This window comes from Zeus faber (genome assembly GCF_960531495.2).
Source record: "Zeus faber genome assembly, chromosome: 2".
Classification (NCBI taxonomy): Eukaryota; Metazoa; Chordata; class Actinopteri; order Zeiformes; family Zeidae; genus Zeus; species Zeus faber.
The window spans coordinates 33,047,146-33,069,316 of NC_137189.1; the positions used below are offsets into that span (position 1 = coordinate 33,047,146).

Below are 22,171 nucleotides of genomic sequence, written 5' to 3' on the forward strand. Positions count from 1 at the left end.
TGTGCGTGCGTGTGTATTCTGTTCTGTCCTTTACCAAAGTATTATGAGACAGGTTTAATGTGCTGTTTTAAACTGCTGTTTAAGAACATTCATTCACATGTCTTTAAAGTTTGACCCCGCCGCCAACAGTGGAAACACCTGGAAATGCCCAGCTGTTTCTTAGAAAATGGCAGCAAAAATAGATTTAAAATATTTGATTTTTTCTTTTTATAACTCATTGTGTCTGATGTGTTGACAGAAACTTACATAATGAAAGTATAACACATTTTTTAGATTTGTTTTTAAATGGTGAAATCGTTAGGTATTGCTTAATTGCTGAGAACTTGTTCTATAAACATATCAAAGATTGCCTAATATACATTTTTTTCTAAATTTCTTAATTTTTTCAAATCCTCATATTGTCTCTTTAAAAAATAGAATGAATAGAGGTGCTTAAAAAAACACAAGTACAGCAACTGTCAAGTCCTGAATCACATTTTATTGTTATAAATATCACATCTTATAAAAAAGATACAAAGAATTAAAAAATGTAATAGAATTCAAGGAAAAATGAATACTTTTCTTTAAAATAAATTTAAAATGTAACTTGTATTTGCTCACATGAAAATACAGCTTTCTTTTTTTTTTTTTTTTTTTTTTTAAACTTGTGCAGAGAAATAAACCAGTGATCTTTAATCTTTTAATCACTAAAATAAACTAAAAATGAAAAGGCCTGGGAGTGAGACGTGGATTCTAACATTTGGCTGCACCATGGAGTCTTTTCTTTAAAAAATAAAATATCCCCATGACTGCTAATACTGAGTTCAATTGGAAAGAAAAACAAACTGTTAATAAGTCTCCCCGTGTTGTTGTTCTTTGGCATTACAATTTTTAAAAATCTCTCATACAGTTTAGATTTCGTTTTGTTATTCCTAAGCTTTAATTGGTAGAAATAAAAATAAAAAAAAACATCCAAAAGCAAATACAGTAAAAAAAAAACAACTGGCTAAAATGAGGTATAAAACAAATTTACAAGACATTTATTTGTGAGTGATAAAGTTTAAGGCGTTGTTGGTATCCTGGTGAGGTGGTCCTGGTAACAGGGCGGCCATCTTGCTCCCCAGCGAGAGTAGTGTCTTATTTATTGACTTCCTCTCTCATTATTTCTTCTTGGGAGGGTAGCAGTGCCTGCTCCCTTTTCCAGGAAGAGAGCCCTAAAATAAAAAGATAAACAAGGAATAGCACCAAAGGGCCCGGTGGTCTCCATCACTGCTACCTCCACTGCTGCGTGCTCAGTGGCTCCCTGCAAAAAATAAAAAACACCAATCACAGTTTTAGAAATTAAAACACTGGACTCTAACAGCTTTTGGGCTGCCAGGTATGTATCACTGCAATTCCTCAAAAATCAGTGGACTGAATTGGCAACCCTACAGCACCTATAAGTTCAAAAGTAGTTCAGAATGAGCTGCATTTAAAACAACTATGAGCTTGTTCCTTGTTTTTATTTTTAATAGTCATGAATACTGAATAAGAAAGATGCATTTGAATAAATTAACTGCAGCTTTTGAGATACTGGAGGGTGGATTTCCCCAATTTCACAGGAGCTAGACTAGTTGGTCCCCATTGCAGTCCATTAAAAACGTTTCCCAAACGAATTGGCTCAACACCACCATCTAGTGGCCGAACCCGTCACTGCTCCTGTTAAAGTGTGTTAAAGGTTCCCTTTTCTCAAGCCCTGTATCACTAAAAGTTTTCATGCAGACACAATCAAACCTAGTCACCTATTAATTTAGTTCTTATATGATATAATGACTATTTCTTATAGTTTTTGGATGATATGGTGGTGATTGTCCTATTTCGCATTGTGAATGTCTGTTAATGTTGTGCCTATTTGTACAATATGGTGCGGTAAGCGTTTTCAACCATATATTCTATTTAGAATTGAAAAGAAGATAATTTTTTACCCAAAAAATTATTATCTTGGCCTTATTGGACAAGACGTTGATCAGGAACAAGTCTCAGAACACTTTTCAAATGCCATTTGGAAACAGGAAGTGACTAAACATTTCAAAACCGTTGGATCTCCAGTATCAAAATTTCTGCATGGAGTTTTTCAAACCAAGGCTTAACCTTATTACAATGTGCACACCAAATGTGTTTCTTCCTCAGCTCTGGGTAAAAAGTGTTGTTTGGAAACTAATGACAGGACGAGCACATCCTGAACAAATCACTACACTTAAACCCAGGGGTGGAGGCGATGGGTTGCCAGTTCTTAAGCCCCTTAACAAACAGCGTTTCAGCGCTGTCATCAAGGCGGAGGGTTTGTGGGGTGTTCGAGACGTTATTTCAACAATGACGACCTCCAAGGTATTACTTTAGGGATTGGGTTGGTGTTTAGAGACACTTTGTACTTTAAAAGACACTTTAGAACGTAAAGCCTCAACGTCCAGCTGCTTCATGCACACACTCGAAAAACACATCACGATAAAAAAAAAGAAAAGTAATGTTCTCAGGAGAGGTCCCAAACAGCTGTGTGATGATGGCTTTTTGGTTTTAACACACACACACACACACACCTTTGTGATCATCAGCTTTGTGATCATTGTTCTGAACACACTAGCTATCTCACCTGTGTGTATGGATGTGTACCAAATACCAAAGAGATCCATTCAAACACACATACACACACACACACACACACACACACACCTGTGTAACATCCATGTACACACACACTGGTCTGGAACAGCTGTGTGATGAAATGGGGTGATGAAAATTGACGGCAGCTTTGTGGGAAGTGGTTTAAACTGCGGTTTGTCTAATGTCCACTAGAGGCAAGATGCAGAAAACCCAGACTCAATGTAAGTCTGCAATGTCTCAATAGAAAAACAAGGTCAATAAAAAAAAATTTTAGGGTCTCAATATCTACGTTTACTCTTTCTAAAGGGTGGCTTGGTTGTCATTGGGAAAATGATTGTTCCATAAAGAGGATATTAAGGCGTAAACATGAAATATCTGGGTGCGCATTTGCCTCGATTGACAGTCTCAGTCTCTGCCCCGCTACCGGAATTGAGAAATCCCTCTCTCAGTTTCTGGCCAAGATGGGGATGAGTATAAATTCGAAACTCGAGCATTTAAATCCTCTCCTCAGAAGCCACGGGGTCTATGGATATCTACAGCAGTAAGCTCTGGCTCCGTCCTGTCGAGATGGTGGCCACACACACACACACACACACACACACACACACACTCCTGTCACAAGCCCTCCTTCAGGGTTTGAAGTGTTCTGAAGGCCCCTCCCCTGGCCCCCTCCCCCTCCCGATGAGCTCACACTGTCCCTGAAACAGAGCTGCAGACCTTGACCTTACCGTGTCTGTGTGTGCGTGTGAGTAGACCATCCATAAGGTGTCCGAAAAAAAACACACTTAATACTGATGTCAACCATGTCAACAGAGCATGAGTAGCAGCAAAACAGAATAGTACGAGTTCTATTATTTATCACGGAAATTGATGATTTAATTATCTTTGATGATGGAAATTGATGATTGCTATGTATCGATATCGGATGGGAATTGACTAAAATACCAATACATTTATCAATAAAACTCCATCAAACGCGATTAAAAGTCGTCTCACCTGATAGACAGTGGGTGGTTGCTATGGCGATGCCGTAGAGGTGTGAGCGCTGGTCGGGCAAATACTCGTCCGTGAACTGACTGCTCTCTTTGTTCACGGCAATCACCCCATCCCTATAGATAGAGGATGGATAGATACAATCAATACAAATGAATTAACAAAAAACCTAAAAATAAACAATGACCATTAAGAATTGAGCAATATACGATACACCCAATGATAAACAAATATAAACGAACAGAACAGAATGAACAGAAAACTCTTTTGCAACATACAATAAACCTAAAAACTCTAAAAAAAAAAAAAAAATAAACCTTATAATGAAAAACAAACAAGAAAGAAAGGGAAATATACAATAAACCTCTAAAATATACTGTATATAGAATAAAATCTAGCTAGATAGATGGATGTGTATCACTAGATAGATGTATGGACATACAGTATATGTACATCTGTATAGATAGATAGATGGATAGATAGATAGATGGATAGATAGATGGATGGATGGATGGATAGATGTCTACCTCCTCCAGTCGGTGTAGTAGAAGTGGTTTCTATAGAACACCATGCTGAAGGGGTAGTTGAGGTTGGGGTGAACCACCCGGCGACCGGAACCATCCGGAGAAACACACTCCAGACGCTTAGTGCCTGGAAAACACACACACACACATAATGAAAATTAACATGTAGCCGTTATCATTTGATAAACGTATACCTGCGTATAAATAGGGTCTTTAACACCTTTGAACTCCAATTAAATTCTTCAAGGTAGGATTTTGAATTTCATTTTCATGTCGGGGGTGGATGGATGGATGGGTACTACTTTCATGTGAGGGGGTTATATTGCGATAATGACCAGCTGGCTGTATGTTATCCCGCTTATTACACAGATAACTTACCAAACAAATGAATTGACACGGATTTGCTTTGAAATTATTTTATTACTAGTAACTAGTAAGTACTAGTGTCTAGTTCAATAGCCAACACTCGGAGCAACTATGTATGTATGTACTGTATGTATGCATCATTATTCAGAACACTGATTCTGATTGAGCTATTGACCAGAATGAGTGTCCCACAGAGCCGTGTGGTACATACTGTATATCTAACTGGTATATCTGTTGACAATATTTGTTAAGGTGACTAACCTGCGTCGGCCCAGCAAATCTGCTTGGCGGAGGGGTCGTAGGTCAGGGCATTGGGGAGGCCGATGCCGTCCGACACCACCACCCTGCGGCCGTGGCCCTCCACCGACGCTGTCTCGATCTTCGGGGCCTCGCGGTTCCAGTCCGTCCAGTACAGGGAACTGGGAGGGGTGGAGGGAGAGTCACGGAAACGGAGAGAGGGAAAAGGGAGAAGAGAGAATAGAAGAGGATTGGGGAAAAAGTGATAGAGACGTTTCGTCAAGAGCACATTGTGGATTGCAACTTACGTTAGAGCAGATGTAGCCAAAAAAACAAACCAAAAAAAAAAACGTTTTAAACGTTTGCCCCATTGGACTGCATTGAAGCACACGGAGAACCTGAAGTTTCTTAACAGTTAGAAATGATGAGAACCAACATTTTAAGGAAGGACTGGCTTAAAAATTAGTATAAAGCACGGGAAAGGTTCTTGGAAATCCGGGAAAAACTCCCAAAATCCTTGAACCAACATGGCCTCTGCACTGTATTTGCCGCCGCTGGGATTGCATTGTCCTTTCATGTTTTCTCACGTGTTTCACCCCAATATTTGAGTGATTTGTTTTGGTGGTGAGCACTGGGATCTGGCTAATGTAACCAGACGGGAGGAAAGGCACACTCATACCTACACACACACTGATGGGGCCGTGACCACCTGTCTGGCACTGATGAGGTCATGGTCGGATGACACAGAGCAGCACTTGACCCTTGACCCCTGATTCCTTCGGGGCGGCTTTCGAGCAACCTTTAGCGTCATGGTGTGTGTGTGTGTGTGTGTGTGTGTGTGTGTGTGTGTGTGTGTGTGTGTGTGTGTGTGTGTGTGTGTGTGTGTGTGTGTGTGTGTGAGAGACAGTCTGCACTGTGTAACTGTACCTGTCTACTGCAGTATTCTTCAACCACTAGTGAAAATGCGTCAAATTCCACTTAAAATACATAAATAATGGAAACTAGCGCTTGCGTTGCGAGATCAGAATTGCACTCATTCTATCTGCAATAATGCATCGGTTTGAGCCAAAATACTAACAAGCTGCACGCTGAAAGTGAGAACTAATAGTCGTGATGAAAGGTTTGACTCCTTTTTAGGGATTTGGTTCCCGCCGAGTCACTCCGTAAAAAGAGTCGTTCGGTTTGGTTCAGTTGGTTTAATGCACGGGGAGCAAGGGAGGACTTGAACGTTCAACGAAACTCAGAGGAGCTGTTCGGCTCTGCGTTGTGAACGGAATTCTCACAAGAATCATTTACTAATGTCATAATTAGGCCATAATAAGCACAGTTCTATGGGTTTGTGACATTTTAAGAGGTACGGGATTATTTCATGATAAGAAGTGTGCCATGGTAGATAAACCATAGATATTCGAAGCAGGTGCGTCATCCAGCGGTTTGCCGTCCAGAACGTCTGAAGTTCAGCCCCCTAGAACAGTGTTTCTACCATGACACTACACCACTATCCCGTTAACCACTAAAAACGCCACAAACACATAGAACAGTGCTTATTATTATTATTATTATTATGGTCTGCTAACAGCTAGTGATGCCAGACTGGTGAACGATTCGTTCATGGTGAACAAAACTTTTAAATGACCCGGGAGTCACAACAAAAATGGGAATCTTCACAAACTGAAAATAATCACTGAGGGATAAATTCAAGGTCAAGCGATTTGGTGTAATTCATACTGAATGTGACTGATTCACACTTTGCATACCACCAAAATAAGAACTGAATCTCAGAAAAGAGTCAACCTTTCCTCATCACGAATGGTTCCCACCCTCAGAGTGAAATTTGTTCTGCTGGAACTGGTGAAATATATGAATTGACCCCTGATCTTGCAACACAAGAGCTAGTTACTAGCTAGTTATTAGCTCAATAAAGATGGCAAGTGCAGAGCCTCCGCAAGCGTTTTGAAAGAAAACAGCAGGAGTGCTGTTTGGAAATACGTTGCATTTGAGGCAAAACGTAAACCTAACTCAGAGAGTTAGAGTGGATTTTTTTTTCCCCTCCTCCAGACAGCGCTGCACTGTGCGTGCGTTCCAGTTTTCCTCGGTTTTTATTTGAGAATGGTCTATTTTTGTGTTTGCTAACTTGTATGAAACAACATTTTTAAACAACTGCGTAAGGGCGCTGTTCCATCCCATTACAAACAAAAACCCTGTGTGGCCCGTGCAGCGTCACACCGTTTCCCCATTGCTGTGAGACTTAATTTGGTAAAAACTGGATGTTTTTATTTATTTTATTGTAAACAATAAATCCTGCACTTCTGTAACGGGAAGACTCTATTTCCCGACCAGACCTTAATATGACTGTTTATTATTATATATTTTTCATTCATAAACTTTTTACAAAGTTTAGTTTTTTGATTACCTGTGGACATTTATTTAGTTTATACTTTTTTTTATATTAGTGCACTGCAGAAACAATGCAGACAATAACATTAGTGTTAAATAAATGTTCATTTAAGTTATGATAGAATTTATATCATTTATTATTATTATACATTTTTCAAGTTCAAGAGATTATTTGTATTTTATCATGTATATTAACATGATATCGACATTATATAACGGCCATTAGCCACCGTGCTCTCTAAATATTGGCATTGGCCATTGAAAAACCCCATATCTGTCGACCACTAATAATAATAATAATAATAATAATAATAAACACAGTTATATGGGTTTAAAGTGGTTAACACAATAGTCTTCTTCACAGATAGTGGTTTGCTATGAAATTGTAGACAGACAGACAGATAGATAGATAGATAGATAGATAGATAGATAGATAGCAAAGATAAGATAGATAGATAGATAGATAGATAGATAGATAGATAGCAAAGATAAGATAGATAGATAGATAGATAGATAGATAGATAGATAGATAGATAGCAAAGATAAGATAGATAGATAGATAGATAGATAGATAGATAGCAAAGATAAGATAGATAGATAAGATCGATTTTAGGAGTATTCAGTCAGTTTTTTTCTCCATAATGGCGTACATGTGTCTTGCCTTTCTGGTCCGCAGGGAACCTCAGGTAATGTACACCACATGAGCAATCAGAGTGTGTGTGTGTGTGTGTGTGTGTGTGTGTGTGTGTGTGTGTGTGTGTGTGTGTGTGTGTGTGTGTGTGTGTGTGTGTGTGTGTGTGTGTGTGTGTGTGTGTGTGTGTGTGTGTGTGTGTGTGTGTTGCGATGGTATGTGTAACCAGATGTTTACGTCTGTCTGACTCCTTGGGGTATAAGCGAACATATGTACCTTAATGTCTGTGTGTGCGTGTATGTATGTGTGTGTGTGTGTATAGACATGCTGCAATGTGATCAGTCCCTAATGGTAAGCATCTCCGTGTGAGGCAGAAAGAGCCGGTGGGAGACTTGGCTTTTTGTCAGAACACACACACACACACACACACACACACACACACACACACACACACATAGACACAAATAGATAGCTTCTGGCCTTTGGTCAAGAAAACAACTTTTATACTGTTGACCCAATAATTTGAAACACAACTTTTGGGGGGGGTTTATATTTTAGGCTCGCTATACTAAATAATTTGAATTACCCACAATAACAACACTCACAGAGTCTATGATTGGTTGCGATGATTAAAAGCAGACATTATTCCTGGAGAGTTGTGTGCATGGTGTGCGTGTGTGGCCATGTGTGTGTGTGTGTGTGTGTTGGTGGCAGTGAATTAAATCCAGTTCATGGCGGACCGTCTAAAACTCCCTTCTAGGGTATGAGCGGGACAAGAAAATAACAATTTTAACGATAACAACTTTCTCTCTCTCTCTGAGGTAAACCTGGGGTCGCACGCCCTCAAAGACAGACTGCTCTGCAGCAGCCTTCACCTCTTTTCACCAGTGTTTCCGCAAGATCTCTGCATAGACAGACAGACCGAGAGAAAGATGGATAGACAGATACGATAGATAGACAGACAGACAGACAGCCTCCTACCCGGTGGAAGATACCACTATGATGGCGCGGGGGTTAACCAAGTCGCCATGGAACAGCGTGCGGCGCTCACTGCCGTCAAGGTTGGATCGCTCGATCTGGTCCGGGGCCGAGTCGACCCAGAACAGCAGGCGGCGCTGGACGTCCACCGCCAGGCCCTCTGGACTGGTGAGCTCTGGAGAGAGAGAGCGAGAGAGAGCGAGAGAGCGAGAGAGCGAGAGAGCGAGAGAGAGAGAGAGAGAGAGAGAGAGAGAGAGAGAGAGAGAGAGAGAGAGAGAGTGACTACAAACTTACTGTGTGTTAAAATCTCACATTGCCCAACAAACAACATATTTTGGAAGTTTAGCTGTAACCCGGTTGACTATAGCAACCATAGGAAAACAGACAGACAGACAGATTTATAGATAGACAGATGTGTGTGGTTGCTACCTGTGTTGATGAGCACCTCGGGCTCGGCTCCAGGCACCATGGACGCCCTGTTGATGGTCCTTCCGGACAGGTCCGTCCAGTACACGTGGTTCTCTTTGCAGTCGTAGGCGATGCCCACCACGATGGAGCCCTAAGCAAACCAAGGGTCAGCTCGCTCATCACAATCATCACATACCAATTATTAACGACTCCCTCAAATCGCTAATGAATGCCCTCAAATGACTACGTTGTTCCCTCAAAATTGTTATTTGCGCCCACAAATGGATAGTCTTAATTGGCCAGGTCTAAAATCCATGTTAGTCATGTTAACTAAGCTAATGACAAGCTGCTAACGAATATAACATCATTTTACGCAGTCGCCATTTGTCGCCGGTGAGGAATGGAAATAAGAAAGTCAACAAATTAAGTAATTTGTACTGTAATTGGTACTGTTGGTAGATAGGTGGGTAGGTAGGGAGGTGTCTAGTTGTTCGGTAGAAAGATGAGTAGGTAGGTAGTTTGTTAAATAGGTAGGTACATAGGCAGGTCGTTCCTTACATGTAGGGCCAATAGGGTTTTGGAGCGCGTGGGGTCCAGCCTGGTGCCATTGAGGGGCAGGGCCCCAATTTGCTGGCCATGGGCGTAGAGCAGCGTGATGTCAGAGGGGGGCGGAGTCACATCCGGGCGGGGCAGCGGGCGCATGGTGGGCGGGGCCACCGTCGGAATACCTACAAGGACCATAAATATGGACGTCCATCCGGGTACGACGTTTCGGAAAATATCTCTCTCTCTTTGTGAAGCAGCCAGGGGCCATTACAGGTTCTTAACCAATGAGGGATGGACATAAAGACAGAGCGACTGGCCGATGAAACGATGGACGAACAAAAGGAGGGACAGACAGACTAACAGATAGACGGACTGAAAGCTGACAGATACACTTACATGCCGGTTGAACCACGTCATGCGAGCGAGTTCCAGCAATCTCGCGGCCATCTTGGTCCACACACCAGCAGTAGCTGGTGTCGCCATAACACTGCACTGGACTGAGGTGTAGAAAGAAAGGAACAGAGAGAGAGCGAGAGAGAGAGAGAGAGAGAGAGAGAGAGAGAGAGAGAGAGAGAGAGAGAGAGAGAGAGAGAGAGCGAGAGAGAGAGAGAGAGAGAGAGAGAGAGAGAGAGAGAGAGAGAGAGAGAGAGAGAGAGAGAGAGAGCGAGAGAGACTCATTTGTGAGTTGTTTTTGTTTTGCAATTGATGGTCTACGGGCGGAAAGGGGATGAAGTCAATACATCTGACATTAGACGGCAACGAGTTTCACACTGAAAGTGACAACTATTAGTAGCGAACTCTATGATTCAGTTCTTGACGGGTCACTCAGTGAAAAGAGCCGTTCGATTTTTTTTCCGCCTCTTCATTTCTTTGGTTGAGTTGGTGTAACGCACGGGGAGCGAGGGAGGACTTCCTGAACGATGAATCAGAGTCAGAAGAGTCGGTGCGGCTCTGAGTTGTGTACGGAATGCTCATGAGGACCATTTAATTCTGTCAATGCAAAGCGTGAGCGTGAATCCGTCACATGCAATAAGAAATGTGTAAAATGTATTTTTGTGCCATGGACTTTAATTTAGTCCTCAGTAATTATTTTCAGTCTGTGAGTCGAAGATTCGCTCTTTTTGTGAGTGACTCCAGACTACCGAGTCATTTAAAAGGTTTGTTCGCTATGAACTAATCGTTTGCGAGTCTCGCATCACTAACTATTTGTAGGCCATAAGCACAGTGTTATGTCTTTGTGAACAGGATAGTGGGTGTACCTGAATTCTCCATCCTCCCCACACTGGGGCAGGTAGTGGTGTGCGGCGGGCTGGCCCTCGTAGTGCTCCATCAGGCTCGCCCTCCACCGCTCACACACACTCTCTGGACGTGAGGGCTCACCGTCTGCGGGGGTGGGTCCAACAACTGGTAAACGTATCCCACAATGCATTGTGCGGGAGTGACTCAACAAGAACAGAGGCTTCAAGAACAATAATAAGTCTAATTTTGATTCCTTTAAATAGCTTGTACATTTTATTGATACCATATAGCACTTCCAGGTCTATAAAGAAGAACTGCACACCATAATATATACTTTAAATATATACTACGCTTTTTTTAAGCCATTACGTACGAAATAACAGGTCCCTGCATATCAACCCTAGAGTGAACAGGGGTTATATTAATATCTGTTGATAAATCAGTATATTTATAAACTATAAAAACTTAACTATATTTGATTTTATTGTACAGTTCATAAAACTGTGATACAGCTTTTTTCAAAAGATTATTATATATTTTTTATAGTTTGAAAATAATCAAAAAAGTTAAAAAAAAAGGCCCTGTGCAAAAGTTTATTAATTGAAATTAAAAGTCACTAAAAGGTTAGTGTCGCTAAACAGCGTAATGGAATATTTATAATATTAAACTCTCTTTCCTGTATCCTAATCTGCTATGTTTTACCCTTTTAAATGACCATCATTATCAGTACCATTATAATTATATATATAATTATTATTATAAGTAGTAGTAGTATGGATACTGGTACTCTTTATTACGTAGAAATAATAATAATAATTCTAATTAATAATTCTAAAGACAATAATGGTGAACTGATACATTTATTGTACACAAAGCTTATTTACTTAGAGTATAAACAACTGGAATATCTTACACAGTGCTACTTTAAGGGATACTGACAGGAAAATATATCTTCCATTCTCGTCACTCACGCACGCACGGACACACACACACACACACACACACACACACACACACAAGCACGCACGCAGGTTTTTCCTGCTCTCATCCAAATTGTTTACTCGTTAAATCACTTTAATAGCAGGAGCTTTCTAGCGGAGCTTTGCAAGTCCATCCAACACCACTTTGCACTAAGGGTACTGTTTATACCGATACACACACACACACACACACACACACACACACACACACACACCTCCCCCCACTCTATCAATCTCTGTTTCTCTTTCTCTCCATTTCTGACTGCTGGACTCTCAGACGGAAATAAGGAGGGATCGAAGGGTTTAGAGACAGTATTTGAGAGGAGGGTGAGAGAAATGAGCTCACACCCATGGAGACAGATCAGAGAGAGAGAGAGCGAGTCACTCAGGGACTACACAGCACTTGTGTGTTTTCTTAACTGAACTCTCACTTGTAAAGTGTTGCGATGAACAGTTATAAATGACGGGAACCAACATTTTAATAAGGCCTGGATTGCTCTCTGCCAAAAGCCTGGCCTAGTTTAGTGTTCCATTGACTTGTTTAACGATGAAGATCTGCCGCCCTTCATGTTAAAATTGCATAGACTGTGTAGTCTCTTATTGACGACGATAAAAATTGAGCTCATTGACCCGAAAATCCCTTTACTTTGATTATTGCACAAAAGCCAGCCTCACAACACCCGTCCATCAAGCTACACACCAAGAAAACTCAACAACTTACCTGGCTTGTCGCAGTCTTTGGGAGGTGTACCAGGGGGCGTCCTGGTCCTTGCTCTCTCCTGCCCTGTACTGTCCACACACCAGCAGTGGCCGCTGGAGCCATGACACTGGAAAACATAGACATCAATGTATAGAAAATGTAACCATCTATCTGTCCATCCATCTATCTGTCCATCCATCTATCTGTCCATCCATCTATCTGTCCATCCATCTATCTGTCCATCCATCTATCTGGACAAACCACAGCTTTACCTGTTGAGATGTGTACTGTCCATTAGCGTCGCACTGAGGTACGAAGGCTCCAACGATGGGAAACCCTTCTGGACTGGTGGTCTGGACACTGTCTCTGTGGTGTTCACAGTGGGTCTTTGGACGCTCTGGTTCATCTGGTGGAGGGTTTCGGGAAGTAAGTGGTGTTTTATTGGAGAAAGATCACATAAACACAGAACCCAAACAAAGAGGGACAAGACCCCTTGATGAATGTCCATTTTGTACGAAGCTGTCTGTGCCCCTTAGCAGGGAGCCCAGTCCCGATGGATCTGGTTTTGGCCCCATGTTTGGAAGGTCTAGTCAAATGGTTTCTGGCCTATAGACTGTCTTAAACAGGTCCAAAAGTCATTTAAAGTCCCCCAATTTGCAGAGAAAACCATTAAGCTGACGACCTTGTTTCCTTCGTTAGTCAATAGCGATAAATCTTAAAGTGTGACTATTTGGGGGAATCAAAAGCATAATTTAACAGAAGAGAAACTCAAAATACTCATTGCTGTCACATTTTTATCTAATACTTCAGGAACTTGCACCTTACGTTTCACAAAAATTGGGGGACTGGTCCATTTAAAAGGTTGGAGTTTGAGTGGAGGTTGAATGTTTTTTTCTTTGAAGGATTCTTTTCTTATTCTGTCTCACCTGGCTTGTCGCAGTCTTTGGGAGGTGTACCAGGGGGCGTCCTGGTCCTTGCTCTCTCCTGCCCCGTACTGTCCACACACCAGCAGTGGCCGCTGGAGCCATGACACTGGAAAACATAGACATCAGTGTATAGAAAATGTAACCATCTATCTGTCCATCCATCTATCTGTCCATCCATCTATCTGTCCATCCATCTATCTGTCCATCCATCTATCTGTCCATCCATCTATCTGTCCATCCATCTATCTGGACAAACCACAGCTTTACCTGTTGAGATGTGTACTGTCCATTAGCGTCGCACTGAGGTACAAAGGCTCCAACGATGGGAAACCCTTCTGGACTGGTGGTCTGGACACTGTCTCTGTGGTGTTCACAGTGGGTCTTTGGACGCTCTGGTTCATCTGGTGGAGGGTTTTGGGAAGTTAGTGGCGTTTCATTGGAGAAAGATCACATAAACACAGAACCCAAACAAAGGGGGACAAGACCCCTTGATGAATGTCCATTTTGTACGAGGCTGTCTGTGCCCCTTAGCAGGGAGCCCAGTCCCGATGGATCTGGTTTTGGCCCCATGTTTGGAAGGTCTAGTCAAATGGTTTCTGGCCTATAGACAGGGGTGGGCAAACTACGGCCCGTGGCGTTGTTTAATCTGGCCCGCGAGGCATTTATATTAACAACAATCCTGTAATATATTTAAATTTGTGGTATTCACTTCACTGTTGTTTTCCTGTAATACTTAATGGTACCACCAGATGGTGATTGCCAGGCCTTCTCTGATGTCAAGTCACTCTTCTTCAATTATCACTCATCACTTATGCATCACCCATAAGAAAATGAGCGGACAAAAAAACGCAAAATTGAAAGAGTGTCGGGTTTTCAACAAAGATTGGATTGCAAAATATTTTTTTACTGAATTACGATCGAAGGCTGTGTGTCTGATTTGCCAAGAAACCGTTGCATTCTATTTGGCGTTCGCTGTGGACATACTGGCACACATGAATGAGCTGAACGTGAAGCTGCAAGGGAAAGACCAGTTTGTACACGGCATGTATTCAAACGTGAAAGCCTTCAAGGTAAATTTACTTTGTTCCCTAAACAAATGACAAACAAATCATTTGCGCATTGCCTCACGCCAGCTCCGCTGAAAGAAGCCCCCAAGACATGTGAGCAAATACAGTAAATCGCTGGATGACCTTCACGGAGAATTCTGCCGTCGATTCTCTGAATTTGAAAAGTTTGAGAAGTCACTTCAGCTGGTGTCATGTCCCCTGTCATTGGATTATGAGGCAGCACTGCAGGAATTACAGTTGGAGCGGATTGATCTCCAGTCTGACTCTGTCCTAAAGGAGAAGTTCAACTCCATCAAACTGGAGATGTTTTATCCTTCACTGAAAGAGACAAAGTTTTCAAACATCCCACAGTTGGCACGGAAGATGCTGGTGTTATTTGGCTCTACCTATGTGTCTTACTGATGAACATCTGAGCGCTGTCCTACGAATTTCCACAGTAAAAATGGCACCAGATTTAATGCACTGGCAAAAAAAGGGTGATCAGCAACACTGTTCTCATTAAATCCATCAATGGTGCGTTGTATTTTTTAGTTAAAAATGTATTTATTAAATAAAAAACGGGATAGGAGGAAATAGATTGTACATATATTTTACACTTTATGCTTCCTCATTTTTCACCTCATCTACTAATTGTCTGGTCCGCCGGTCAGTTTCAAACACTAATTGTGGCGCTCGAGCCAAAACGTTTTCCCACCCCTGCTGTAGACTGTCTTAAACAGGTCCAAAAGTCTTTAAAAGTAACCCAATTTACAGAGAAAACCTTGAAGCTGACGACCTGGGTTTTCCTTCATTAGTCAATAGCGATATATCTAAAAGTGTGACTACGAAATAGTCACATTTTAAGAGCCTCACATTGTGAGCCTGCTGGCAAGAAGATAATTTGGGGGAATCAAAAGCGTAATTTAAAAGAGGAGATACTCAAAATACTCATTGCTGTTACATTTTTATCTAATACTTCAGGAACTTGCACCTTACGTTTCACAAAAAAGGGGGGACTGGTCCATTTAAAAGGTTGGAGTTTGAGTGGAGGTTGAATGTTTTTTTTCTTTGAAGGATTCTTTTCTTATTCTGTCTCACCTGGCTTGTCGCAGTCTTTGGGAGGTGTACCAGGGGGCGTCCTGGTCCTTGCTCTCTCCTGCCCTGTACTGTCCACACACCAGCAGTGGCCGCTAGAGCCATGACACTGGAAAACATAGACATCAGTGTATAGAAAATGTAACCATCTATCTGTCCATCCATCTATCTGGACAAACCACAGCTTTACCTGTTGAGATGCGTACTGTCCATTAGCGTCGCACTGAGGTACGAAGGCTCCAACGATGGGAAACCCTTCCGGACTGGAGGTCTGGACACTGTCTCTGTGGTGTTCACAGTGGGTCTTTGGACGCTCTGGTTCATCTGGTGGAGGGTTTTGGGAAGTTAGTGGCGTTTTATTGGAGAAAGATCACATAAACACAGAACCCAAACAAAGGGGGACAAGACCCCTTGATGAATGTCCATTTTGTACGAGGCTGTCTGTGCCCCTTAGCAGGGAGCCCAGTCCCGATGGATCTGGTTTTGGCCCCATGTTTGGAAGGTCTAGTCAAATGGTTTCTAGCCTATAGACTGTCTTAAACAGGTCCAAAAGTCATTTAAAGTCCCCCAATTTGCAGAGAAAACCGTGAAGCTGACGACCTTTCCTTCGTTAGTCAATAGCGATCAATCTTAAAGTGTAACTATTTGGGGGAATCAAAAGCCAAATTTGACAGAAGAGAAACTCAAAATACTCATTGCTGTCACATTTTACGTTTCGCAAAAGATTGGGGGACTGGTCAATTTAAAAGGTTGGAGTTTGAGTGGAGGTTGAATGTTTTTTTCTGTGAAGGATTTCTTCCCTATGCCTTCTCACCTGGCTTGTCGCAGTCTTTGGGAGGTGTACCAGCGGGCGTCCTGGTCCCTGCTCTCTCCTGCCCCCTATTGTCCACACACCAGCAGTGGCCACTGGAACCATGACACTAATATATACATAACAACACATCAGTTAATATCGCTCAAAGGTTCCTGAAATCAAGTAAGTCAAGTTATCAAGTTTGATAATGGGAAGAATTATCATATTTCTTACACATATTCCTAACTCTAACATATTATACACACTTAAATGTTACTCCTATAGAAGGGGTTAGTACTTGGCACACCTTCCTAACGGGAACCCATACAAGCAACAACACATGAGTTTGACCTAACCCTGACCACAACCATAAACATAGCCCTAACTATTGCTACAGCTCAAGGACTTTGTAACTCGAGCCGCTTGTATGAAGGAAATAAACTAAAATAAAATGAAAATGACACTTACCTTTCACCCCTATAGAGGGGGGGGGGGTCAACGCATTGTAGCCAGTTCAACTTTCCTAATGGGAACCCATGGAAGCCACAACCCGTAGCCTAACCCTAACCATATCTAATCCTCACCATTACTACAGCTCAAGGGCTTTCGGAGCGCAATGACAGAAAATATTTAAAATAAATGACACTAACCTGCAGCGGTGTGTACTGTCCGGCTGAGTCGCACTCAGGGGGGAAGGCTCCAGGAAGGGGAACGCCTCCCGGACTGGAGTTCTGAACCCGGTCCCGGTGCTGCTCACAGAGGGTTCTGGGACGCTGGGGTACATCTGGGGAGGAGGAAGAAAGGAGGGAAGGAAGTAGGGGGGTATGGGGGTCAACCAGTGTGCTAATGTTTTAGCAAAGAATCCCAAGCCAAGAGGATTTTATTGTTTTTTTCAAATATACAACCCTCACTGGAAGGTAAATATTAACGTTTTGTGTAGATGGTTTACACCAGAGCTGACAGTGTATGTCACTTACAGTTTCACTACTCTCAGTAAATGATCAGATTATTACTGAAAAGTAAATTATTGACACAAACTTAGCATACCAACACTGAACTGTATACAGTTCATATGTACTCTATAGGTACAGTACTGTGCAAAGGTTTTCGGCACTTGTGAGAAAACGCTGTGAAGTGCGGATGCTTTCAAAAATAATGCCACGAATAGTTTTTTATTTATCAATTAACGACATACAAAGTGAAGTCAACAGAAAAAACTAATCAAATCAGTATTTGGTGTTTAAAACAGCACCAGTTCTTCTAGGTACACTTGCGCACAGTTTTTTAAAGGTACTCAGCAGGTACAGTGGGTTGTTCTACGCATCTTAGAGAACTTGTCGCAGTTCTTCTGCTGATTTAGGCTCAGCTGTCAGTCGCTTCTGTGTCTTCATGTAATGCCAGACTGAATGGATGAAGATAGTTCTTCATGACTCTGGCTGTATGTCTGGGGTTGTTGTCATGCTACGGACATAATGACACACTAATGCAGACGATATTAAAAAAACTGTCGAAGTCAAATGTTGTTGTTGAACACCTCAACTGCCTCAAACTTTTTCAAAGTACTGTATATCTTTTTAAACAACTAAACTATAATACACAATACACTGAACTATATACATGCAAACATGTATATATAGTTCTCATTAGATTTTACCATTATTATTTATACATACACATAGATACACACAGACACAAACACACACACAGTTCTCATTATATTTTACAATTATTTTTACACACCCACACACTGTGACCCTCTGACCCAGAGAGTACACAGCACCACCCATGCTTTTACAACACACATGCCTAGAAACTCGCCGGTGTGTGTGTGTGTGTGTGTGTGTGTTTTCCTTGTAACCCAGTCGGGAACTCTCCGGTTCACTGAGTTCACGGGTCACTGTTTAGCGACCTGCTCCTCAGCGAGACGTGAGGAAATGCACCTGCTGCAGCACGCTCCACAGAATAGCAGACGGCGGTTTCTGTTATATTATATATATATATGTATATATACAAAAACGTCCTTTGCCCGAAGAACTCAATCACTCGTCTTTTCTTCTATTCATTCATTCATTATCGTTATTATTTATTCATTTATTTGTTCATTTCCTTATCGTCTTTACGCCCTTACTTCACGATATGTAATGGGTAATGGCATAATTGTTATATGCATGTCTTGTTGTGCTTTGGCAGTGTAATGTTTTAATGTATAATCTATGTACAGTATGTGGATGCTGCGGCAGGATACAAATGTTGCCCACCACTGCGGATTTTTCTCTCCTCCACTCTAAAATCTGGATTCACACGAAAGGCGTTCAAGTTCAAGTTCAAGTTCAATAATCCCTTGAACTTGATCAAATCCTTCCAGCATTGACAAAATGTACTTATTATAAGTCGCTTTGGACAAAAGTGTCATTGGAGAAGTAGGATTTTGGTCTCAAACTCGTTCCAACAAACCTGGCTTGTCGCAGTCTGTAGGAGGCGTTCCTGGCGGTGTCCTGGTCCTTGCTCTCTCCTCTCCTCTCTGGTCAACACACCAGCAATAGCCGCTGGAACCTTCACACTTAACAAATAATCCAACATAAAAATCATTTTCAACTGTGACACATTTTCAAGGTCAGCAAGCTTTATCCTGAACAGTGAACACTATTTTGAAGTGAATGCAATTTCCGACACCTTATCGCGTTGACCTTCAATGAACTTAAATGTGTAAATGAGCAATAAGCGTTGGCCAAGAAGCAAAGCTGCTTTGGCAGAGTTGGTCTCGGAATGGAGTGGACCATTGTAGAGCCCCAAAGGAGAGAAAGAAAGAAAGAAAGAAAGCTAACATTTGAGCTGTCCTATTTCATTCAGTGCCAGAATATACATTTGCCACAGAAAACAGTTGTGGCAGGGTTGGGAGTTGTTGTTTGATGGGAATGGAGTTACTATGTTCATGCCTAACCCAGGAGCTTGGAGCGAAAAAAACAAAACAGGAGGAACTTCGGTAATGCTTTAGGAAAAGGAAGCAACAATGAGCAATAAATCACTAGACAAATTGGCCACCGAGCGCAGACCTGCAGTGGTGTGTACTGTCCATCCGCGTCGCACTGAGGTACAAAGGTTCCAACGATAGGAAAACCTTCTGGACTGGAAGTCTGGACGCGGTCTCTGTGGTGTTCACAGTGGGTCTTTGGACGTTGAGGTTCATCTGCAAGGGGGAAAATAAAGAATTTGGGGGGGGGGGGGATGGTGCTTGGTGAAACGCTTTGTGTTTGAGGGTATTCTGTGAAAACAAGTAATTAATATCCGTTGTGATTGACATCAGCTATTTCAACAACAACACAGTCTGATGCAATTGCAACAAGTCTCACCTGGTTTGTCGCAGTCCATGGGAGGTGTTCCAGGGGGCGTCCTGGTCCGTGCTCTCTCCTGCCCCCTACTGTCCACACACCAGCAGTGGCCGCTCGAGCCATGGCACTGAAAGAATAATGACAATAACAGTTGGTCCTCAAGATAGTAATGGTCTTTATGAAAGGGTGCACAAGCAACTGATCAAATGTGAACGGTCCAACAAACAGTCCGATTAATTAAGAGTAACCTGTTGAGATGTGTACTGTCCATTAGCGTCGCACTGAGGTACGAAGGCTCCAACGATGGGAAACCCTTCTGGACCGGTGGTCTGGACACCGTCTCTGTGGTGTTCACAGTGGGTCTTTGGACGCTCTGGTTCATCTGGTAAGAAAAGATTACCAAAAGTGAAAACGATGTAACAAATACAGTTTAACAGCAATAGGAGGGTGTCATCTGCAAAAGGGAGCACCTCTAAAGGAAGCCGTGTCTGTGGGTATGCATAATCATTCTTCATCATTTTCAATACTAACGCTGAATTAAAGTAAAATAATGAGTGTTTCATATTTACCTCGGGCATTTGACCAGCTGTTTAGTCAAAGTTTATTTCTCCATTTGCAGACATTAGTAGTTTGGGATTCAACAAAAACAGAAGCCATGCAAAGTTTTTATTTTGTCTGCAAATGTTTACCGCTCGCTTCCATGGCTGAATTTATGAGGACCAGCCTGCTGTCTTACCTAGTTTGTCACAGTCTTTGGGAGGTGTTCCAGGCTGTGTCCTGCTTCCTGCTCTCTCCTGCCCCCTACTGTCCACACACCAGCAGTGGCCGCTGGAGCCCTGACACTGGAAAAAATAAGAATGACATGAATATGAATCATATTCAGAATGATTATCATATTATATAAGCATGAAATGTATCTATTGTACCTTAAATTTGTAGACGATATAACAATATCGCAATCTCGGAGCACCTACTTGTAATGACTTGTACGCTCCATTAGCGTCGCACTCAGGTACGAAGGCTCCAACGACAGGAAAACCTTCGGGACTAGAGGTCTGGACACCGGCTCTGTGGTGTTCACAGTGGGTCTTTGGACGCTCTGGTTCAACTGTGCACCCACGATAAATGGTAGAAGAAGAGCCCCCAGACAAGGAAATATTACAAGGAAAATATTTTATAAGTTTTATTTCATTGCACAATTCAAGCTCATTTACCCAAACCCCATAGGGAGGTTTGGTCAATCTTTAAGGAATGTACGTGAAAACTGTAAAAGAACCAGAATCAACCTGAGCTGTCCATCAAAACTCTGCAAGAACTACATACATATGGATTTCTCCGTTCCATAAAGATTCAGGGTCAACACGTTGAACTTCCGTCTGAACATCCATTTGATTAAAAACAAAATTGTTCACCTGGTTTGTTGCAGTCCACGGGAGATGTTCCGGGCGGCGTCCTGGTTTCTGGTCTCACCTGCCCCCCGCTCTCCACACACCAGCAATAACCCGTGGAGCTGTGACACTGAAATACAAAAAAAACCCCCGAAATTTCACAAATTTCATCACGGTCAGTACATTCGCTTCAGGCGATGAAGAAACTAAAGGTCGTCGCAAAGTTGAGCGTCGTGTTGGACCGTGGTACGGGACCTTCGAAGGGACGGGTCCCTTTTAGATGTGTCAAATCATCCTACTTGGAACAATAATTCCGACGCCCGTTTGAGTCGTAAACAATGAAATTATCTTTCCTTACGGTCAATTCAAACCCAGGTCTCAACAGCGCCACCTGTCTACCAACGGGAGGCAACGCATCATGTCTACCGTGTGAAAATGAAGCAGGATAACAAACGACGGGTTCCCCAAGCTCGAACCTGAGATGGGCTGTATTCTCCGTTGGCCTCGCACTGTGGTACATAGACTCCAAGAAGAGGAAATCCCTCTGGAGTGGTGGTATCGATACTGTCCCTGTGATGCTCACACTGGCTCTTACGGCGCCCTGGTTCTTCTGAGGGGGAGAAAATAAGTATAGGAAAGTATAGAGACATACAATCATTCGGAAAAACGAAACATATAATGCAATCGTCTCGAAAAAAATATGCCTGGCAATGGATTTTCTCTGAGGTCTCTCACCTGGCTTGTCACAGTCCCTGGGTGGTGTTCCGGGCGGGGTCCTGGTTCCTGCTCTCTCTTGCCCCCTACTGTCCACACACCAGCAGTGACCGGTGGAGCCATGGCACTGCAATTATACATATTAAACACATAATACAATATACATATTATGTACTATACAGTAGGCGTGATTAATAGAGTAAATAACACAAACTTAAAATGTATATATATATAGTTAAAAAAAAAAGTATGTATAGCAAAA

The 22,171-nt window shown here is 42.2% G+C and overlaps 1 protein-coding gene across 4 annotated transcripts in view; it reads right to left on the minus strand.

Annotated features, from left to right (window-relative positions):
* Nucleotides 1-456: 456 nt before the first annotated feature.
* Nucleotides 457-22,171, minus strand: part of nid2a (nidogen 2a (osteonidogen)) — a 62,324-nt gene continuing 40,609 nt past the window's right edge. For 2 of the 4 annotated variants that reach the window (XM_080024339.1, XM_080024338.1), the window contains exons 19-44: nt 21,931-22,036; nt 21,672-21,805; nt 21,220-21,325; nt 20,782-20,915; nt 20,544-20,649; nt 20,056-20,189; nt 19,829-19,934; nt 19,532-19,665; nt 18,933-19,038; nt 17,129-17,262; nt 16,500-16,605; nt 15,876-16,009; nt 15,689-15,794; nt 13,812-13,945; nt 13,545-13,650; nt 12,891-13,024; nt 12,640-12,745; nt 10,959-11,082; nt 10,096-10,196; nt 9,712-9,881; nt 9,175-9,304; nt 8,749-8,920; nt 4,764-4,921; nt 4,140-4,263; nt 3,616-3,728; nt 457-1,282 (exon numbers count right to left, since the gene is read on the minus strand). In XM_080024339.1, coding sequence (XP_079880465.1) covers nt 1,272-1,282; nt 3,616-3,728; nt 4,140-4,263; nt 4,764-4,921; nt 8,749-8,920; nt 9,175-9,304; nt 9,712-9,881; nt 10,096-10,196; nt 10,959-11,082; nt 12,640-12,745; nt 12,891-13,024; nt 13,545-13,650; nt 13,812-13,945; nt 15,689-15,794; nt 15,876-16,009; nt 16,500-16,605; nt 17,129-17,262; nt 18,933-19,038; nt 19,532-19,665; nt 19,829-19,934; nt 20,056-20,189; nt 20,544-20,649; nt 20,782-20,915; nt 21,220-21,325; nt 21,672-21,805; nt 21,931-22,036 — 3,129 coding nt within the window. In that variant the 3' untranslated portion in view covers nt 457-1,271. Of the gene's footprint in view, nt 1,283-3,615; nt 3,729-4,139; nt 4,264-4,763; nt 4,922-8,748; nt 8,921-9,174; nt 9,305-9,711; nt 9,882-10,095; nt 10,197-10,958; nt 11,104-12,639; nt 12,746-12,890; nt 13,025-13,544; nt 13,651-13,811; nt 13,946-15,688; nt 15,795-15,875; nt 16,010-16,499; nt 16,606-17,128; nt 17,263-18,932; nt 19,039-19,531; nt 19,666-19,828; nt 19,935-20,055; nt 20,190-20,543; nt 20,650-20,781; nt 20,916-21,219; nt 21,326-21,671; nt 21,806-21,930; nt 22,037-22,171 lie in introns of all 4 variants that reach the window. The other 2 variants (XM_080024337.1, XM_080024336.1) reach the window with 1 other exon arrangement.